The sequence below is a fragment of the Typha latifolia genome, chromosome 3, assembly GCF_019914945.1.
Source record: "Typha latifolia isolate L0001 chromosome 3, TyphaL0001v2, whole genome shotgun sequence".
Classification (NCBI taxonomy): Eukaryota; Viridiplantae; Streptophyta; class Magnoliopsida; order Poales; family Typhaceae; genus Typha; species Typha latifolia.
The window spans coordinates 16,505,760-16,519,102 of record NC_133088.1 but is presented as its reverse complement, the minus strand read 5'-3'; the positions used below and the strand labels follow the sequence as shown (position 1 = coordinate 16,519,102).

Here is a 13,343-nt window from a genome sequence, read left to right as displayed (position 1 = left end):
TATTCGTGGACCATTTTAACTTTTAAGGCATTAAATAAGAGGATTAACTCACCCTAAATAGTTATTATTAACTGGCTGAGTGCAAAAAACAAAACAATAACAGAAAAACCAAACTAGCTATAAAAATCACATACACAGAGATCATCTCCTTTAATATTTCCAACAGGCAACGAACGGTTCCTTCGCCATTGCTTCCCAATGCTTTGTTAGGGTTTTGGTTTCGCGAAGATGAGATGTTGATGGGTTTGAGGACGGCAAGGAAGCTTGATCTCCTGAAGCCGAGGAGGATCGCATTGCCCCTTAGGCTCGGCGTTCTCGCGGCACCAAGAAAGCGGTTGCGGAGCACTTGGGTATGCCACAAGAAACCCTTGTCTCGAGCGCTCGTGTGTGGCTCGATGCTGTTCGCGCTCGGGCTCGTCTCGCTCTTCGCCGGCCAGATGGCCGCCGATCTCGAGTGGTCGCAGCTACGAGCAAGGTGGCGACCCAAGCGGGTATGAGTTTTAGAAGAAGTAGATTCAATTTTTTTAATGTTTCGTAGCATGTAATGGGAATGAGAGATGGCTTTCTCGACATTATTTGTCAATCTTTTTTAATTGTGCCCTAATATTATTTTCGACTGTTCTTTTCTTGTTTATATCATTTACATCTCTGTATGCGATGAACTATATGGACCTATTTGCAGATTAAAAGTAATGAACCAGTTGACATTTGGAAATCAAAATATTCGGATCTTTACTATGGTTGCAGTGATCGAAGTGATCGTTTCAGATGTGAGTATCTAACTAGATTGCTTTTGAACTTTTTCAGTCATACTACATAGTATCTTCTTTGACACAGGGTTTCTCTTAAAGACATTCATGTTCATTGGACCTGACGTTCATATAATATGAAATTAGCTACGGTCACCTTGTATCTCAGAACTTTTAAATCGAAAGAAGAAGATTTTCGTTTTAGTTTGCTTGTTGCGTAGGAATCTTTGCCTGGTAATTTTTTCCGACGCGCCTTAGATGTTTCATCGCCTATTTGATCAATATACATTGTCTAATTTTGGATTCTTTCTGCCAGTTTCTTGACCTCTCTTTTTCTTGTGGAGCATTTGGATGTTTTAAGAATCATTAATATTTAATAGACTAGCATTTCCAAAAGTTGCCTAAAGGTGCTGCTCCTGACAACTTGGCAATTTTAAACGGAAAATGCCCAGAAATAAAAGGTCTTCTGAAATGGAGAATGATGTGGGGAAACCGTATAACTATAATGAGGCAATACCAGTAGAAATGATCACATCTTCTATCTTGACAGTTATACATAGAATAGCTGTAAACTTCATATTAATACTACGTCTCCAAAAGTAAGGAACAATGTATTTTTAAAATAAATTAGGTCTTTCTTCCCAAATTTAAACATTTTTAGTATACTTCACTAAACACAAGAAAATACAGGTATCTAGAATTATGGACAGCACTTCATGTTATATTATAGTCTCCAACATCGCTTTGTATGTCACTATGTTATGTATTCTTAAGCATTTTAAGACATACTGTGCCATCTTGACTTCCAATGATTGTCATTTATTTCTTCAGCTACAGTGCATAAGGGGTCCAATGGTTATTTGCTGATCGCAACCAGTGGAGGACTGAACCAACAGAGGATAGGGGTAACTTCAATTCGTTTTTGTCTGCTTTGTTATGTCATCACCATTTAGGAGAAAAACTTGTGAAATTCTTTTGTAAAGAATTGAGGAATTAAGTTATACAACTGTTAATCTGGATTAAAGCTGTATGATGTCGAGATTTGATAATACTTGCTAATGTTGGAGCACGTCATGCTTTTTTTAGGTAGAAACTTAATTAGATTTCAGTTGTACATCACATTGTTTTAGTGCTTTGTCCATAAAAGCCTTTGGAGTGATATAATTTTCAATATAGTTGAATTCTTGAATTGGACGTACTTAATAAACGTATTGTACTATTTGCATAAATTTCATAAATTTCATAAATTTCATAGATTTGTATTTTTGTTATTTTCAGTTCTATAAGTTTGTTTATTTTTTATTTTGTTCCTTTTCAATTTGGCTAGTAAATTAACCAATTTCATGCTGTATTACAGGATATACCCACTGATGTGGTATAATACTACTGGTGTTTTCTTAGTATTCCTTTATATGTAGCTATTGTTTTTCTTCTTTTGGTGCTGATGTGCAATAGAAGTGCCCACTGTCTGTTATGGAACCATTATAAATTTGAAATACAGTAGGCCAAACTTTTGACACCACCTTTAGTAATTTAGACAGTTAGGTCTAGAAGCCAACTATCCCTTGCTGAGAAAAATTATTATTTTATGTGGCATTTCTTTTGTTTTGTTTTTTTGTTTTTACTTTGGCAAAGAAAATGTCAACTAACAAGGGCATACTTAGCTCATTGTACTCATTAGACAGTAGAATTCATGAATTCTGTTATCAATTAAAATGTTTTTAAATCACATTATCGAGGTCATTTTATTGTTTGGTTCATGTTTTGACAGAAATGGAGTATAAATATATCTAAAGTGCTGCATTTTTTACTTTAACACGGTTGATACAGTGGCATGCTGAATACCTAAGATTTGATTATCTTGCATTCTGCTGTTGATTTAGTGGTATAAAATAGATTGAAGCTCTTATCTTTTTTTGTTTTTTTTCCCTCCTTTCCCTGATCTGTATTGTTCTAACACCGAGTTTGTTTTCGAATATTTTCATTTGGTCTGATAATTGTTCTCAACATTCAGATTACAGATGCTGTTGTTGTTGCCTTGATTTTGAATGCCACACTGGTTATTCCTGAAATGGATCATCACTCATTTTGGAAGGATAATAGGTGAACTGAGATAGAGGACATTCAGTGAAATTTTGGCAGTCCCATTTATTTTGATTGAATATATTAAATTATTAATTTTATTTGCATTGTTGCAGTGACTTTGCGGACATTTTCGACGTTGAGTGGTTCATTTCCTCCCTTTCAGAAGATGTCTCTATTGTTAAGAGAGTTCCTGATAAAGTAATGAGATCAATGGAGAAACCACCATATACCATGAGGCCTCCGAGGAAATCCGTGCCTGAATATTATCTTGACCAAGTACTACCAATACTCTTGCGAAGGCGTGTAAGTAGGCCAACTAGCTAATCTATGCTATCAATGTAAATGTCTTATTTGATCAGTTAAATATGTTAACTACTCAATTCTGTTGTGTTATTACCATGATGGGCATATTTGTTACCTCACATGAATTTTTGGCAGCTTATGGACTTGTTATGTTGAGTTTAGATCATCTTCCTATTCTTTTCTGCATGTTCAAAGATTTTAGTTACTAAGTAGAGAATTTTCTTAGTTCATACGATTAGGGGTGTAAATGAGCCGAGCATGAGTGAGCCGGCTCTAGCTCAGGCTCGGCTCAAAATTAATTTTGAGCCCTACTTTGATGTTTAGGCTTGATTTAGCTCAACTCGAGTTGAACTCGAATTGAGCCCGAGCTTGATTAAAGGAGGTGATGGAGACGGTGACTTGCCGAAGGAGGAGACGACGGCGACTTGTTGATGGAGGAGCAGGAGGTCGACGAAGAGGAGGCATCGGCGGCTTGCTGATGGAGGATGAGGAGGTGAAGGAGGAGGAAGATGAGAAGGCCAATGCCGAGGCCGGAAGAGCCAGTCGTTGGAGGAGGAAGTATGTTACGTTTGTTGGAGAGATTTTTATTAGATTTAGAGTTAGAATTAGATAGAGATAGGATAATGGTAGCCATTGGATCAAAGATCTAATGGTTAAACATATTTGTATATAATATATGTTAATACATATATAATATTTATAAATATTATATTTAAGCTGAGTCTATCGAGCGGCTCTAGCTTAGACTTAGCTGGAAATTCAAATTGAACCTTAAAATAAGGCTCGGGCTTAGCTAAGCTCAAGCCAAACCGAGCCGAGGCCGAGCTCGAGCTGGTCGTTTATTTTGACACTCCTATATATATGGTATCTTCCCTTCCATTTTTTCTAGTACTAATACATCTGCTCTTCCTATTAAGTATGGTTTTTTATCTTGTCATATTGGATTTTTCTTCTGAATTAGTTTTATTAATTATTAAACTTTCATAAAACTAAGAAAGTGTGATTTAAGTTATAAACTATATTGATGACTGTGCGGCTAGTCCTGTACTTTTGGTAATAGTAATTTTAGCCATAAAAGGGCATATAAATGTCCAAAGATATTGCAAGTTGTGTATTTGCAGAATTGCATTGGCTGTCACCTTTTAATTAGGGATTGGCCATGTTATGTCTTGCAGTGTACAAGTTAGCCACTACTACAGTATGCATCTAATATGTTCTGTCTCATATCAGAGTTAGGGATATGTGATCATAGATCCCTAAAGCTTTATATATCATCAAAGTTTGGTAAATGATAAAAGTGAGAATAGAGAGTTTTGCAAATTTCTTTCATGCTACATAGTTGAAGTTGTACGTGTAATACTAGCATGTACCATGCTGGTGAGGTGCTGTCATGGTACAAATAAGCTGGCAATCCTGGCCTAACATAAGGCATGACAGGCTGCAGGCTGTGTTAGGGTGTCTGACAGTGAGGTATTATACCGGCAGGCTGTTGTCACCCTCTGTGCTGGTGGCACTTAGTTTCTTGGTTGTAAGTGGTGTATCTGCACTTTATATACTTGGATATCTAATGTGATGTTAATACCACTTCTAGTAAGCCATTCATATGTCGCACATGGATCATGATATAGTGAGGTATTATACCAGCAGGCTGGTGTCACCCTTTGTGCAGGTGGCACTTAGTTTCTTGGTTGTAAATGGTGTATCTGCACTTTGTAGACTTAAGATATCTAATGTGATATTAATACCACTTCTAATAAGCTATTCATATGTCGCACATGGATCATGATATAGATGGAGGTAGTACAACTTGCACTAGTACATGGTGCTGTGCAATATACAGGTTATGGCTTTTATGGATGGGTACAATTGAATGCGGTCACATATCTATTGGCTACTGAGATTCTTCCATTTGGAGCTAGGGTGAATCACCCATGAGGAGGTCAGGTTTAACTCTGTTGTTAGAGTTGATTGATAAGCTGCTGTTCAGTGTGTGAGCATGTATGGCATATCCCGTGTAGGAACTGAATTACTTCAATCAGGAAATTTGTAGCAATTTGTTACTTTAATTTCTGCTCCAAATATTTAAAATCCTCTTTAAGGCCCTCTGAGGGGTTCCATGCGTAGCAGCTGATGCATTAGGAAATGGAGATTTATGAGAATCTTCACAAATACTGGAGTTGATTCTTCTCTCCTTACCTTTTTGGTGATGCTGACTTTTGTTTCAGACAGAAGAAATGTTAAGTAAAAGAGTGAACAAGGACTGCTGTCCTTTTAGGAGTTTGGAAACTATGCTACTGTAAATTGATGCAACCATTTCCTTGGAAAGGAACTTGTAAAATTTGACATTTGCTTAGTTAAGTATTGAGTGAATGATTCAATTTTCATGAGGTGCAGTGTTTGTGGAACATGCTGTTGCAAATTTGTACACATATTTAAGGAGTTCATCATTGCAGGTTGTGCAGTTGACTAAGTTTGATTACAGGCTTACAAACAGTCTTGATAAGGAGCTTCAAAAGTTAAGATGCCGAGTGAATTTTCATGCACTACGATTTACAAAATCTATACAAGTTTTGGCTCAAAAATTGATCCAGAGAATGAGAAACATGAGCGCACGATATATTGCCGTTCACTTGAGGTATATCTAGTATTTCCTTGAAAGGCAAAGTATAACAATTTTATTCCAGTTATAAACTGGTCAGATATGTATCAAGGGGGTCGGAGCTGACCCGATCCTGATGTTAACTAATCCAGTGCAACACCTTGGAGTCTGGACTTTTTCTCTTTTCCTTCTTTATGTATCATGTGTACTTGCTTAAATGTACCATTAGTCCATCCTAAATTGAAAATATTCAGTGTAGTTGGTTGAATATGGGATTAAGGATAATTTGTCCTTTTCTTGTTCCACTCATATGATTCATCCTAAAGGATAATCACTTTCAGAGGAATGGTTGTTCAGGAGATACAAATTCATTACTTATGCAAAACAGTGCTAGTTTTTAGAACTTAAGCCTTTTGGTTGAACTGAAATACATTTTTTTTGCTCTACTAGTAATTCAGCATAATTTGAATTGTGTTCTTAATATTCCTTCGACAGGTTTGAACCAGACATGCTTGCATTTTCTGGTTGTTATTATGGTGGTGGTGACAAAGAACGTAATGAACTGGGGGATATCAGGAAGCGTTGGGCAACACTACCAGTTAGTTCTTTTCCCCTGTTTTCATTAAATTAAAATCGTTTATCTGTACAACCTTGGTTTTCTTGCTAGTCACTACAACTGAAACTGCCTTTCACCTTTTGGCGTAAAATGATGATGTCTTATTAAACAGCTCATTTGCCACAAGTGTTCTGTTAGTTGATATGTTACCCAAAATTTATTGTGCATATATTACAACAGATCAAACAAACTATCTTTTTTGAGATTGTTCATCAAAGTTCTTAATTTCTTGAGAGAAGGTCTTTGCCTTTTCTTAAAACACTTTATACAGAATTTTCATTTCATTGAATAGCTTGAGTTCTTGATCCTTGGGCCTGTCATCGCCGTTGAGTCTTATTTTGTGTTTTTTAGGATGACAACAGTCTTAAATCCTGATATTTTGGATTGACTAAATAAAATGTGTTCGAGTCTCTTCTGCCAAGTTAAAGACATTAATTGTGAAATTCATAAATTCTCTTATGTACATGTTATTTGGCCATCTGGCAGGATGTGAGTGCGGAAGGTGAGCGTAGTCGAGGGAAATGCCCATTGACTCCACGTGAAGTTGGTTTGATGCTAAGAGCCCTTGGTTTTCAAAACGATACATTTATATACGTTGCATCTGGAGAAATATATGGCGGAGAAAAGACCCTTCAGCCTCTTAAGGACTTCTTTCCAAACTTCTACACTAAGGACATGCTAGCCAGAAGCGATTTGAAGCCATTTCTTTCCTTTTCTTCTCGCCTTGCTGCAATTGACTACATTGTTTGCGAAGAGAGTGATGTCTTTGTGACAAATAATAATGGAAACATGGCAAAGATTCTAGCTGGCCACAGGTACATGCTTGATATACTAATCAAACCTACTTTTTTTTCTATCAGCTTATTGTTCTCCGTGTTCTTGATACATAGCAACATGTTGATAATATGGTTCTCCTGAACAACTTATTATAATTGTGGCTAATTTTAAATTTGTAAGAGATGTTTTGAAAGTTGATTATTGGTTAGGTATCCTCGTATTTCAGTGGTTAACTTAGAGTATGCTATGATACATTTGGACATTCTTAAATTTCATTTAGACATTCTTAAACTCCCTAAATTGTCATTCAGCATACCTCTTGGGCATGCACTTCCATTTCTTGGGGCATCTGAGTTGCCATAGCATGCGAGCTATTGTAAGTCTAACTCGAAATAATCATGTATAGATAATATCCATCCTACTTATTCTTTATATGCTATCCTGCAATGTGTGCTGTTCAATCTTTTCTTACTGGCTTGTTTTTTTAATATGGTTTTCCTAATGAATGTATATCAATCTCAGGCTTTATGAAGTTCTTCCAATCTCTTGTTTGGTTCTTTTTTTGGTCACATGATCTCTATCAGATCTATATTTGTAACATTATGAGCCTATGGGCTCTCTCTCTCTTCTTCTTTTTTTCTTTTTTTGCAAATATAGTTTGCAGACATCTTTCTTATCTTGATATTTGTATTATTCTGCTACCTTGAGTTAGTTATGAAGGATCATGTCATTTTGTCTTTTTTATGGCAGGGTTCTTTGACACGACTGTCTTTGAATGAGTTTTACCTACTCATTGTCTCCTCATTGTTGGTTATAAGATTAGGACATCTAAACTATGAATATCTGATTACCTTAAACATTCTAGAAATTATTATGCAGATTCCAATTTTAATTTGGATAGTAATACAGACCAGAGCATGTTATATTCACTTACTAAGTGAGTTGAGATCCTCTCATCTGGCTATTGTTGATATTCACTGGAGAGTGTTCAGTGAAGAATTCCAATCATCGACCCCTTTGCTTGTGGAAGTTAGTGTTGTTGAACATGTTCTGCAGGTGGCTAAGAATCTGCCTTAATGTTTGGTCATTTTCACTGCATCTCTCCTGTAAATTATACTGGGTGAGGATACTAGCTGATTATAAAAATTGTAAACCCTATGGCTACTCTTCTTTTTTTCCTAAATAACTGAAATAAGAGGCCATAAGTGACTTGTTTTTTGTTCTTTTTCTGACCATTTCTCTAATCTTCCAAGCTAGTTTTGCAAGTCCATGTAAGCTTTTCCACTGGAATCTGCAGGAGGTACATGGGTCATAAGAGAACCATTCGACCCAATGCGAAGAGGCTTAGCTCGTTATTCAAGGCACGAAATCAGATGGATTGGGAGACCTTTTCCAGAAAGGTGAAGTCACTTCAGAGAGACTTCATGGGGGAACCAGATGAGGTGAGACCAGGACGAGGAGAATTTCATGAATTTCCATCTTCTTGCATCTGCCAAAGACCAGCTCAGAACAAAACTGCTGCAGGACAGTCAACCATAAGACCAGAATCCTGAGCTAGTAAAAATGGGGAAGACGCAAGTTACCAAAATGACTGACAGGCAGTTTTGAAGAACTTTGTACAGGAGATACTGAGAAAGAATTCTTGTCCGAGTAAGATGAAAGGATGCCTAAATTTGTCTTCAGTAACGATGGCTGATACTGATTTGGCCTACTTAATCTGCTCACTGGCACAATTAGACTGAAGTTGGGACTTTTGGCAGATTCCAAGGCCTGCAAGTTTTACTACATTGTGGTAGTCATTTGCTGAGTTTGAGGCTTGTTGAAGTAGAACCACAGAATAGTAGTAGTGGATAGGAGATGAGTAATTGCCTTCATCTCGGATGACGGTGACCTGTAATCTACACTGATCTCTAAATTTAGTAGGTTAGATGATTAAGATCAAAAGTTATAACGAGTTTGTCTGTAATTGTTGAACACAATTTGTATATTGCATACAATTAATTCTTTCACTTCTGAGTTATTACTTATATTCTATTTTTAACCGCCATAGAAACAGATTAAAAAAGGATTCTGTAGTTCAAGGAAACTTTACACAAACGACTGATCTAATGGGTCTGGAGAGATCTAACATTAATCTTAAACTCGTACCTGTTTTGTGTTTTTCAGATAAAGGCTAATATCTCGTATTTTGTTTGGATCATTCCTGAAATTTTGGGATTGATATTTTCATCCATATGTAACAAGATATTACATTCTTTATTAAGATCTCTGCTCGCTAGACACTCAATCTGATGTGCAGAGTGTGGGGTCACTAAAGGAATGTGTAGGCAAGATACTTCTCTTCAAGGAGCTCATTTGCTGAGACCTCCATCTTCCGACGTGAGAATTCGTCAATCTCAAGACCTGATAAACATAAATTATATGAGTACAAATGCAATGCATAATATGCAACTTATAATCAAATTGTGCCAGTCAAGACTTGACTTCCTGCAAGCTCCAAGAAATCTTGAAGAGAAAATGGCAAATGATCTAACAGCATTTCATTATCTTCATGTGTCAAAATCAGAAGTTAAATTTGTAACTTTAAATTTAAAAAATCAACACTTTGTAAGTAATATTCGTGGAAAGTGTGTTTGTGTTAATCTCCTCAAGGGGGTTAAATGATTTATGTTTCACTAAAATAGGGTCTCTAAAATGATATCTTAGAAGCACTTACCCTGTACAATACACCATTCCCCCTTTTCACAAGTAACGGGAAAGGAGTAAAAAACACCATCAGGAGTATCATAAGCCCCATCAGCGTATACACCCATTGACACCCATGTTCCCTAGAATAAAAGGTGATGAACTGTAAGGAAAATTTCCAAAATGATAATCTAAAGCTTAACAGCCATTAAAGCAAACCTTGGAAGTGCCAAGAATCCAATCATGGATGTGATCACAGGCGGCACTGGCTGCAGACAATGCGCTGGATAGCTTGCGCGCTTTGATAATAGCTGCACCTCGCTGCTGCACAGTAGTTATGAACTCTTCTTTCAACCTGTCACAAAGATAGGTCTGTGACACAAAAAGCAACCAAACCAATAAAATGTAAAATCTTAATGAAAACTCAAGTGAGTTATTTATATGTATACAAGTTGGGAGTATAATTTGGCAACCTCTGATACTGATTGACTAAAATAATGATGGACAACTTACCAGTTATCATTGTAAATAAGTTCTCTGACTGATTTTTCTCCATCTTGGGTTCTAACAGTGGCATAATTGACATCAGGGTACTGAGTTGAAGAATGGTTACCCCATATAATGACATTCTTCACATCACTGACATGAATATTTAACCTCTCTGAGATTTGACCAAGGGCTCTATTATGATCAAGCCGCGTAAGGCAAGTGATGTTCTTTGCAGGGATTGAAGGGGCAAATTCTTTTAAAATCAATGCATTAGTGTTAGCTGGGTTGGCAACAACGAGCACCTGGGAATAAAATTCAGCATCAGAGTCAGTTTCCGGAAACAACTCTGAATTTACATAGATATGCTTATCCAAGATTATGGAGGGTTACATGGTACATATAGCCCATATGACTAAATATTGTTTAATTTGTCTCCTGTCCAACTTCAAATGGCATTGAAAAGCCCACAACAAATAATCACCACAAAATTGGACAAGGTACAGTAGCATATTTAAGTAGATTTACATTCCTCAATAACTATGAGTACTAATTCATGATTGAAGTGGCATTTTAATGTCTTATTCACAACTTTCGATATTAGCACAACAAAACCCCAGATAAGTACTGGTATGCTAACTAAAATTATGTGAATAAACACATAGCTTAAGGAAAGTACGCTATGATTGACAATACTATATAGCAGAACATTATGTACATGTCCAAGTGGACATATAAAAGTGGCCCTAAGAAGCATTATATATTATTTGTGTAGCTTACGGCATAAGCATAGCATCTGTGCTTTGTATCTTTGCTCATCGCTTCTAGTTGCATCACCTTGATAAAAACAATCACCAAATCTACATCCTAATGAGAATTTATCAACAACAAAAGATGGGAGAGGATCTGACTAAAAGCTCTTTAATTCCATTTAATAATAAACACCAGCCGATAATTTTGACCCATTCAAAGTTCAAATTTTGTTTCACATTTGGTCATACATCCCTGTAGGTAACAAGTGCATGCAGAAGTTAACAAGTCGATTCAAATATTACATATAAAACTAATACTTTTAAATTGCTGAAAGGTTGTGAGGAAAGTATCTCGCAATTGAAGAATTCATTGAAATATTGGTATCACCTTACAATTTTCAGCAGCATGCTGCTCCAAAGCTGAAGCTTGATTTTTGTAAATAGAAACATTTGGTGATAACACATCCCTCCTTTCCATCCCCTTTTTTCTAGGAAAACCGCCTATCATGATAGCTATATTGACATCAGTGCAAGCTTCTACCACATCAGTGGTGGCAACTACACCTGTAAAACCAAATACACATGATGCAGTAATATCCAGAAATTTTGTTTCCAATTAATCAATATCATGCAGAAAATCATCTGTCTAGAGGTTGGATGAAGTGCTTAAGGGACAAAAGTATACCTTTAAGAAGAGGTAAGGCAGCATCAACCAACTCCATTTTCACACCATTTAAGGCTTCTGCAGCAGGCTGGATATCAAGCATGTGCAGAATTACAGGTTGATCAGGGCCTAACATCGATCCTCTAGCAATCATTGGGATGATAGCATAACCTATTTGTCCTGTAAAGCAGAGCTCAGATAATGAGCTAAGATTAAGAGTGAACTATATTATGGTCTCTTGGCAAGCATCCACTCACACTATCTCGAAAAGCATTCCAAGTGGCATACCAAACGTTTAATTTCTTTACTTGTATATTCGTGTAGAAGTTAACTATAATGGGGATTCTTATGCAGTCTATTGATCTATTCCATTGAAGTCTCAATCCAAGCTACAACAAAACATAAATCTGCCGAACCTCAAACTCAACAATGCATATAAGAGGAAAATCCTCATCTACCTATAAACCCTATTATATTTTCGAAGGCAGAAAAAAATCAAGAACTAACTTGAGAAGATTAGGGGTTTTCATATTTTGGCTGCAAGTCAATCTCTGCTGTGCATTATTCACCTCATAGATAATCATCAATAATTCTATATCAAGTCTTTTTGTTTTCTTCATTTGTCTCTATTTGGTACAAAGGTCTCTGTCAAATCAAGCACAATAATGTATATTTTCTCACGAATTCCTCCCATAATAGTTTCCATATTCCCTCTCTCATAAATTAATCATCTTGTTGACAAATTCACCCCCATTACATGCCTGATTCTCAAATAACTTGTCCTCTCAATACTACAATTAAATCAAACCAAGAACAGTTGTCCTAACGAAGTAACGATACTGAGAACGAAACGGGTTGCGTTGACACTTACCTGCGGCGCCGGTCACCAATATCTTGATGGGTTGCTTCGACCCACCACATCGGTACCTCATTAGACGAGATTTCCTCAACCTCTGGACGAGAGAGCGAGAAAAGCTCATTAGACGACATACCTTCAACCTCTGGACGAGAGATCGAGACGCCATTAAAAAAGATCAAATCTTTACAACAATCTTAACACGGCGGGCTACTATTATTTGTATAGACCAAGTGGTGAGGGGGTGATACCTTTCAATCACTTCGAAGTCAGCGCAAGGATTCGATTGCAAGAAATTCAAGGAAAGAAGTAGAACCTTTAGAACGAAAGTAGGGGGAGGGTGAGATAACCATCACGGCCGTGGGATGGTTGGGCTTCTCCTTCTTCTTCAGGTATTCTCTTTTTTTTTCATATCACCACCTACATTTTCGTCATATTGTTAGATACCTCCTCCTTTTCTTAACATTTTTACAAATCGTTACCTCCTTTTCGTGTATATTAGGAAGAAAACCCATCTTAAAATGCTTTCCAATGCAAACAAGTCCAGGGAAAATTGTGAGAAATTCTATTCCACTCTTTTACGTGTTTAGTAATTGTATAATTCCATCAAAAATAGACAAATTCTAATCCACTCTTTAAAACTTCTCTTTGTCCCGAAATAATAATTAGAGTGGAGTAGCAAGCTGTCCTCATATCCATTACTCTCAATTAATCAAAACAGGGGCGGTTGGTCGGCCATCAATCATCATAAAACAACTAATTGTTAACTAA

The 13,343-nt window shown here is 36.7% G+C and overlaps 2 protein-coding genes across 3 annotated transcripts; one reads left to right on the top strand and one right to left on the bottom strand.

Moving 5' to 3' along the window:
• The first annotated feature begins 151 nt into the window (after positions 1 to 151).
• On the top strand, positions 152 to 9,138 carry LOC140783626 (O-fucosyltransferase 29-like). Its single transcript, XM_073130567.1, has 9 exons — positions 152 to 491; positions 683 to 770; positions 1,581 to 1,654; positions 2,764 to 2,852; positions 2,948 to 3,137; positions 5,591 to 5,772; positions 6,232 to 6,334; positions 6,839 to 7,167; positions 8,427 to 9,138. The coding sequence occupies exons 1-9, from the start codon at positions 234 to 236 to the stop codon at positions 8,680 to 8,682; spliced, it is 1,569 nt and encodes a 522-aa protein (XP_072986668.1). The 5' UTR covers positions 152 to 233; the 3' UTR covers positions 8,683 to 9,138.
• A 177-nt stretch (positions 9,139 to 9,315) lies between these two features.
• LOC140783627 (malate dehydrogenase, cytoplasmic-like) lies at positions 9,316 to 12,984 on the bottom strand. 2 transcript variants are annotated; one of them, XM_073130569.1, is made up of 8 exons: positions 12,824 to 12,984; positions 12,588 to 12,669; positions 11,738 to 11,896; positions 11,441 to 11,616; positions 10,328 to 10,605; positions 10,034 to 10,169; positions 9,846 to 9,957; positions 9,316 to 9,532 (listed from the first exon to the last, which is right to left on the bottom strand). In XM_073130569.1, the coding sequence occupies exons 2-8, from the start codon at positions 12,646 to 12,648 to the stop codon at positions 9,441 to 9,443; spliced, it is 1,014 nt and encodes a 337-aa protein (XP_072986670.1). In that variant the 5' UTR covers positions 12,649 to 12,669; positions 12,824 to 12,984; the 3' UTR covers positions 9,316 to 9,440. The 2 variants fall into 2 exon arrangements, with proteins under 2 accessions (XP_072986670.1, XP_072986669.1); XM_073130568.1 differs by having other exon boundaries at positions 12,588 to 12,717; positions 12,824 to 12,953.
• Positions 12,985 to 13,343: the final 359 nt, after the last annotated feature.

What these genes read in the sequence shown, in the direction of transcription:
- LOC140783627 (XM_073130568.1), bottom strand. Translation starts at nt 12,696, where the DNA reads ATGAGCTTTTCTCGCTCTCTCGTCCAGAGGTTGAGGAAATCTCGTCTA. An exon ending in ATTGGTGACCGGCGCCGCAG is followed by an intron (nt 11,897 to 12,587) that starts GTAAGTGTCAAC and finishes TCTGCTTTACAG; the next exon opens with GACAAATAGGTTATGCTATC. An exon ending in GGAATGGTGTATTGTACAGG is followed by an intron (nt 9,533 to 9,845) that starts GTAAGTGCTTCT and finishes TATGTTTATCAG; the next exon opens with GTCTTGAGATTGACGAATTC.
- LOC140783626 (XM_073130567.1), top strand. Translation starts at nt 234, where the DNA reads ATGTTGATGGGTTTGAGGACGGCAAGGAAGCTTGATCTCCTGAAGCCG. An exon ending in TGAACCAACAGAGGATAGGG is followed by an intron (nt 1,655 to 2,763) that starts GTAACTTCAATT and finishes CTCAACATTCAG; the next exon opens with ATTACAGATGCTGTTGTTGT. An exon ending in AAGATTCTAGCTGGCCACAG is followed by an intron (nt 7,168 to 8,426) that starts GTACATGCTTGA and finishes TGGAATCTGCAG; the next exon opens with GAGGTACATGGGTCATAAGA.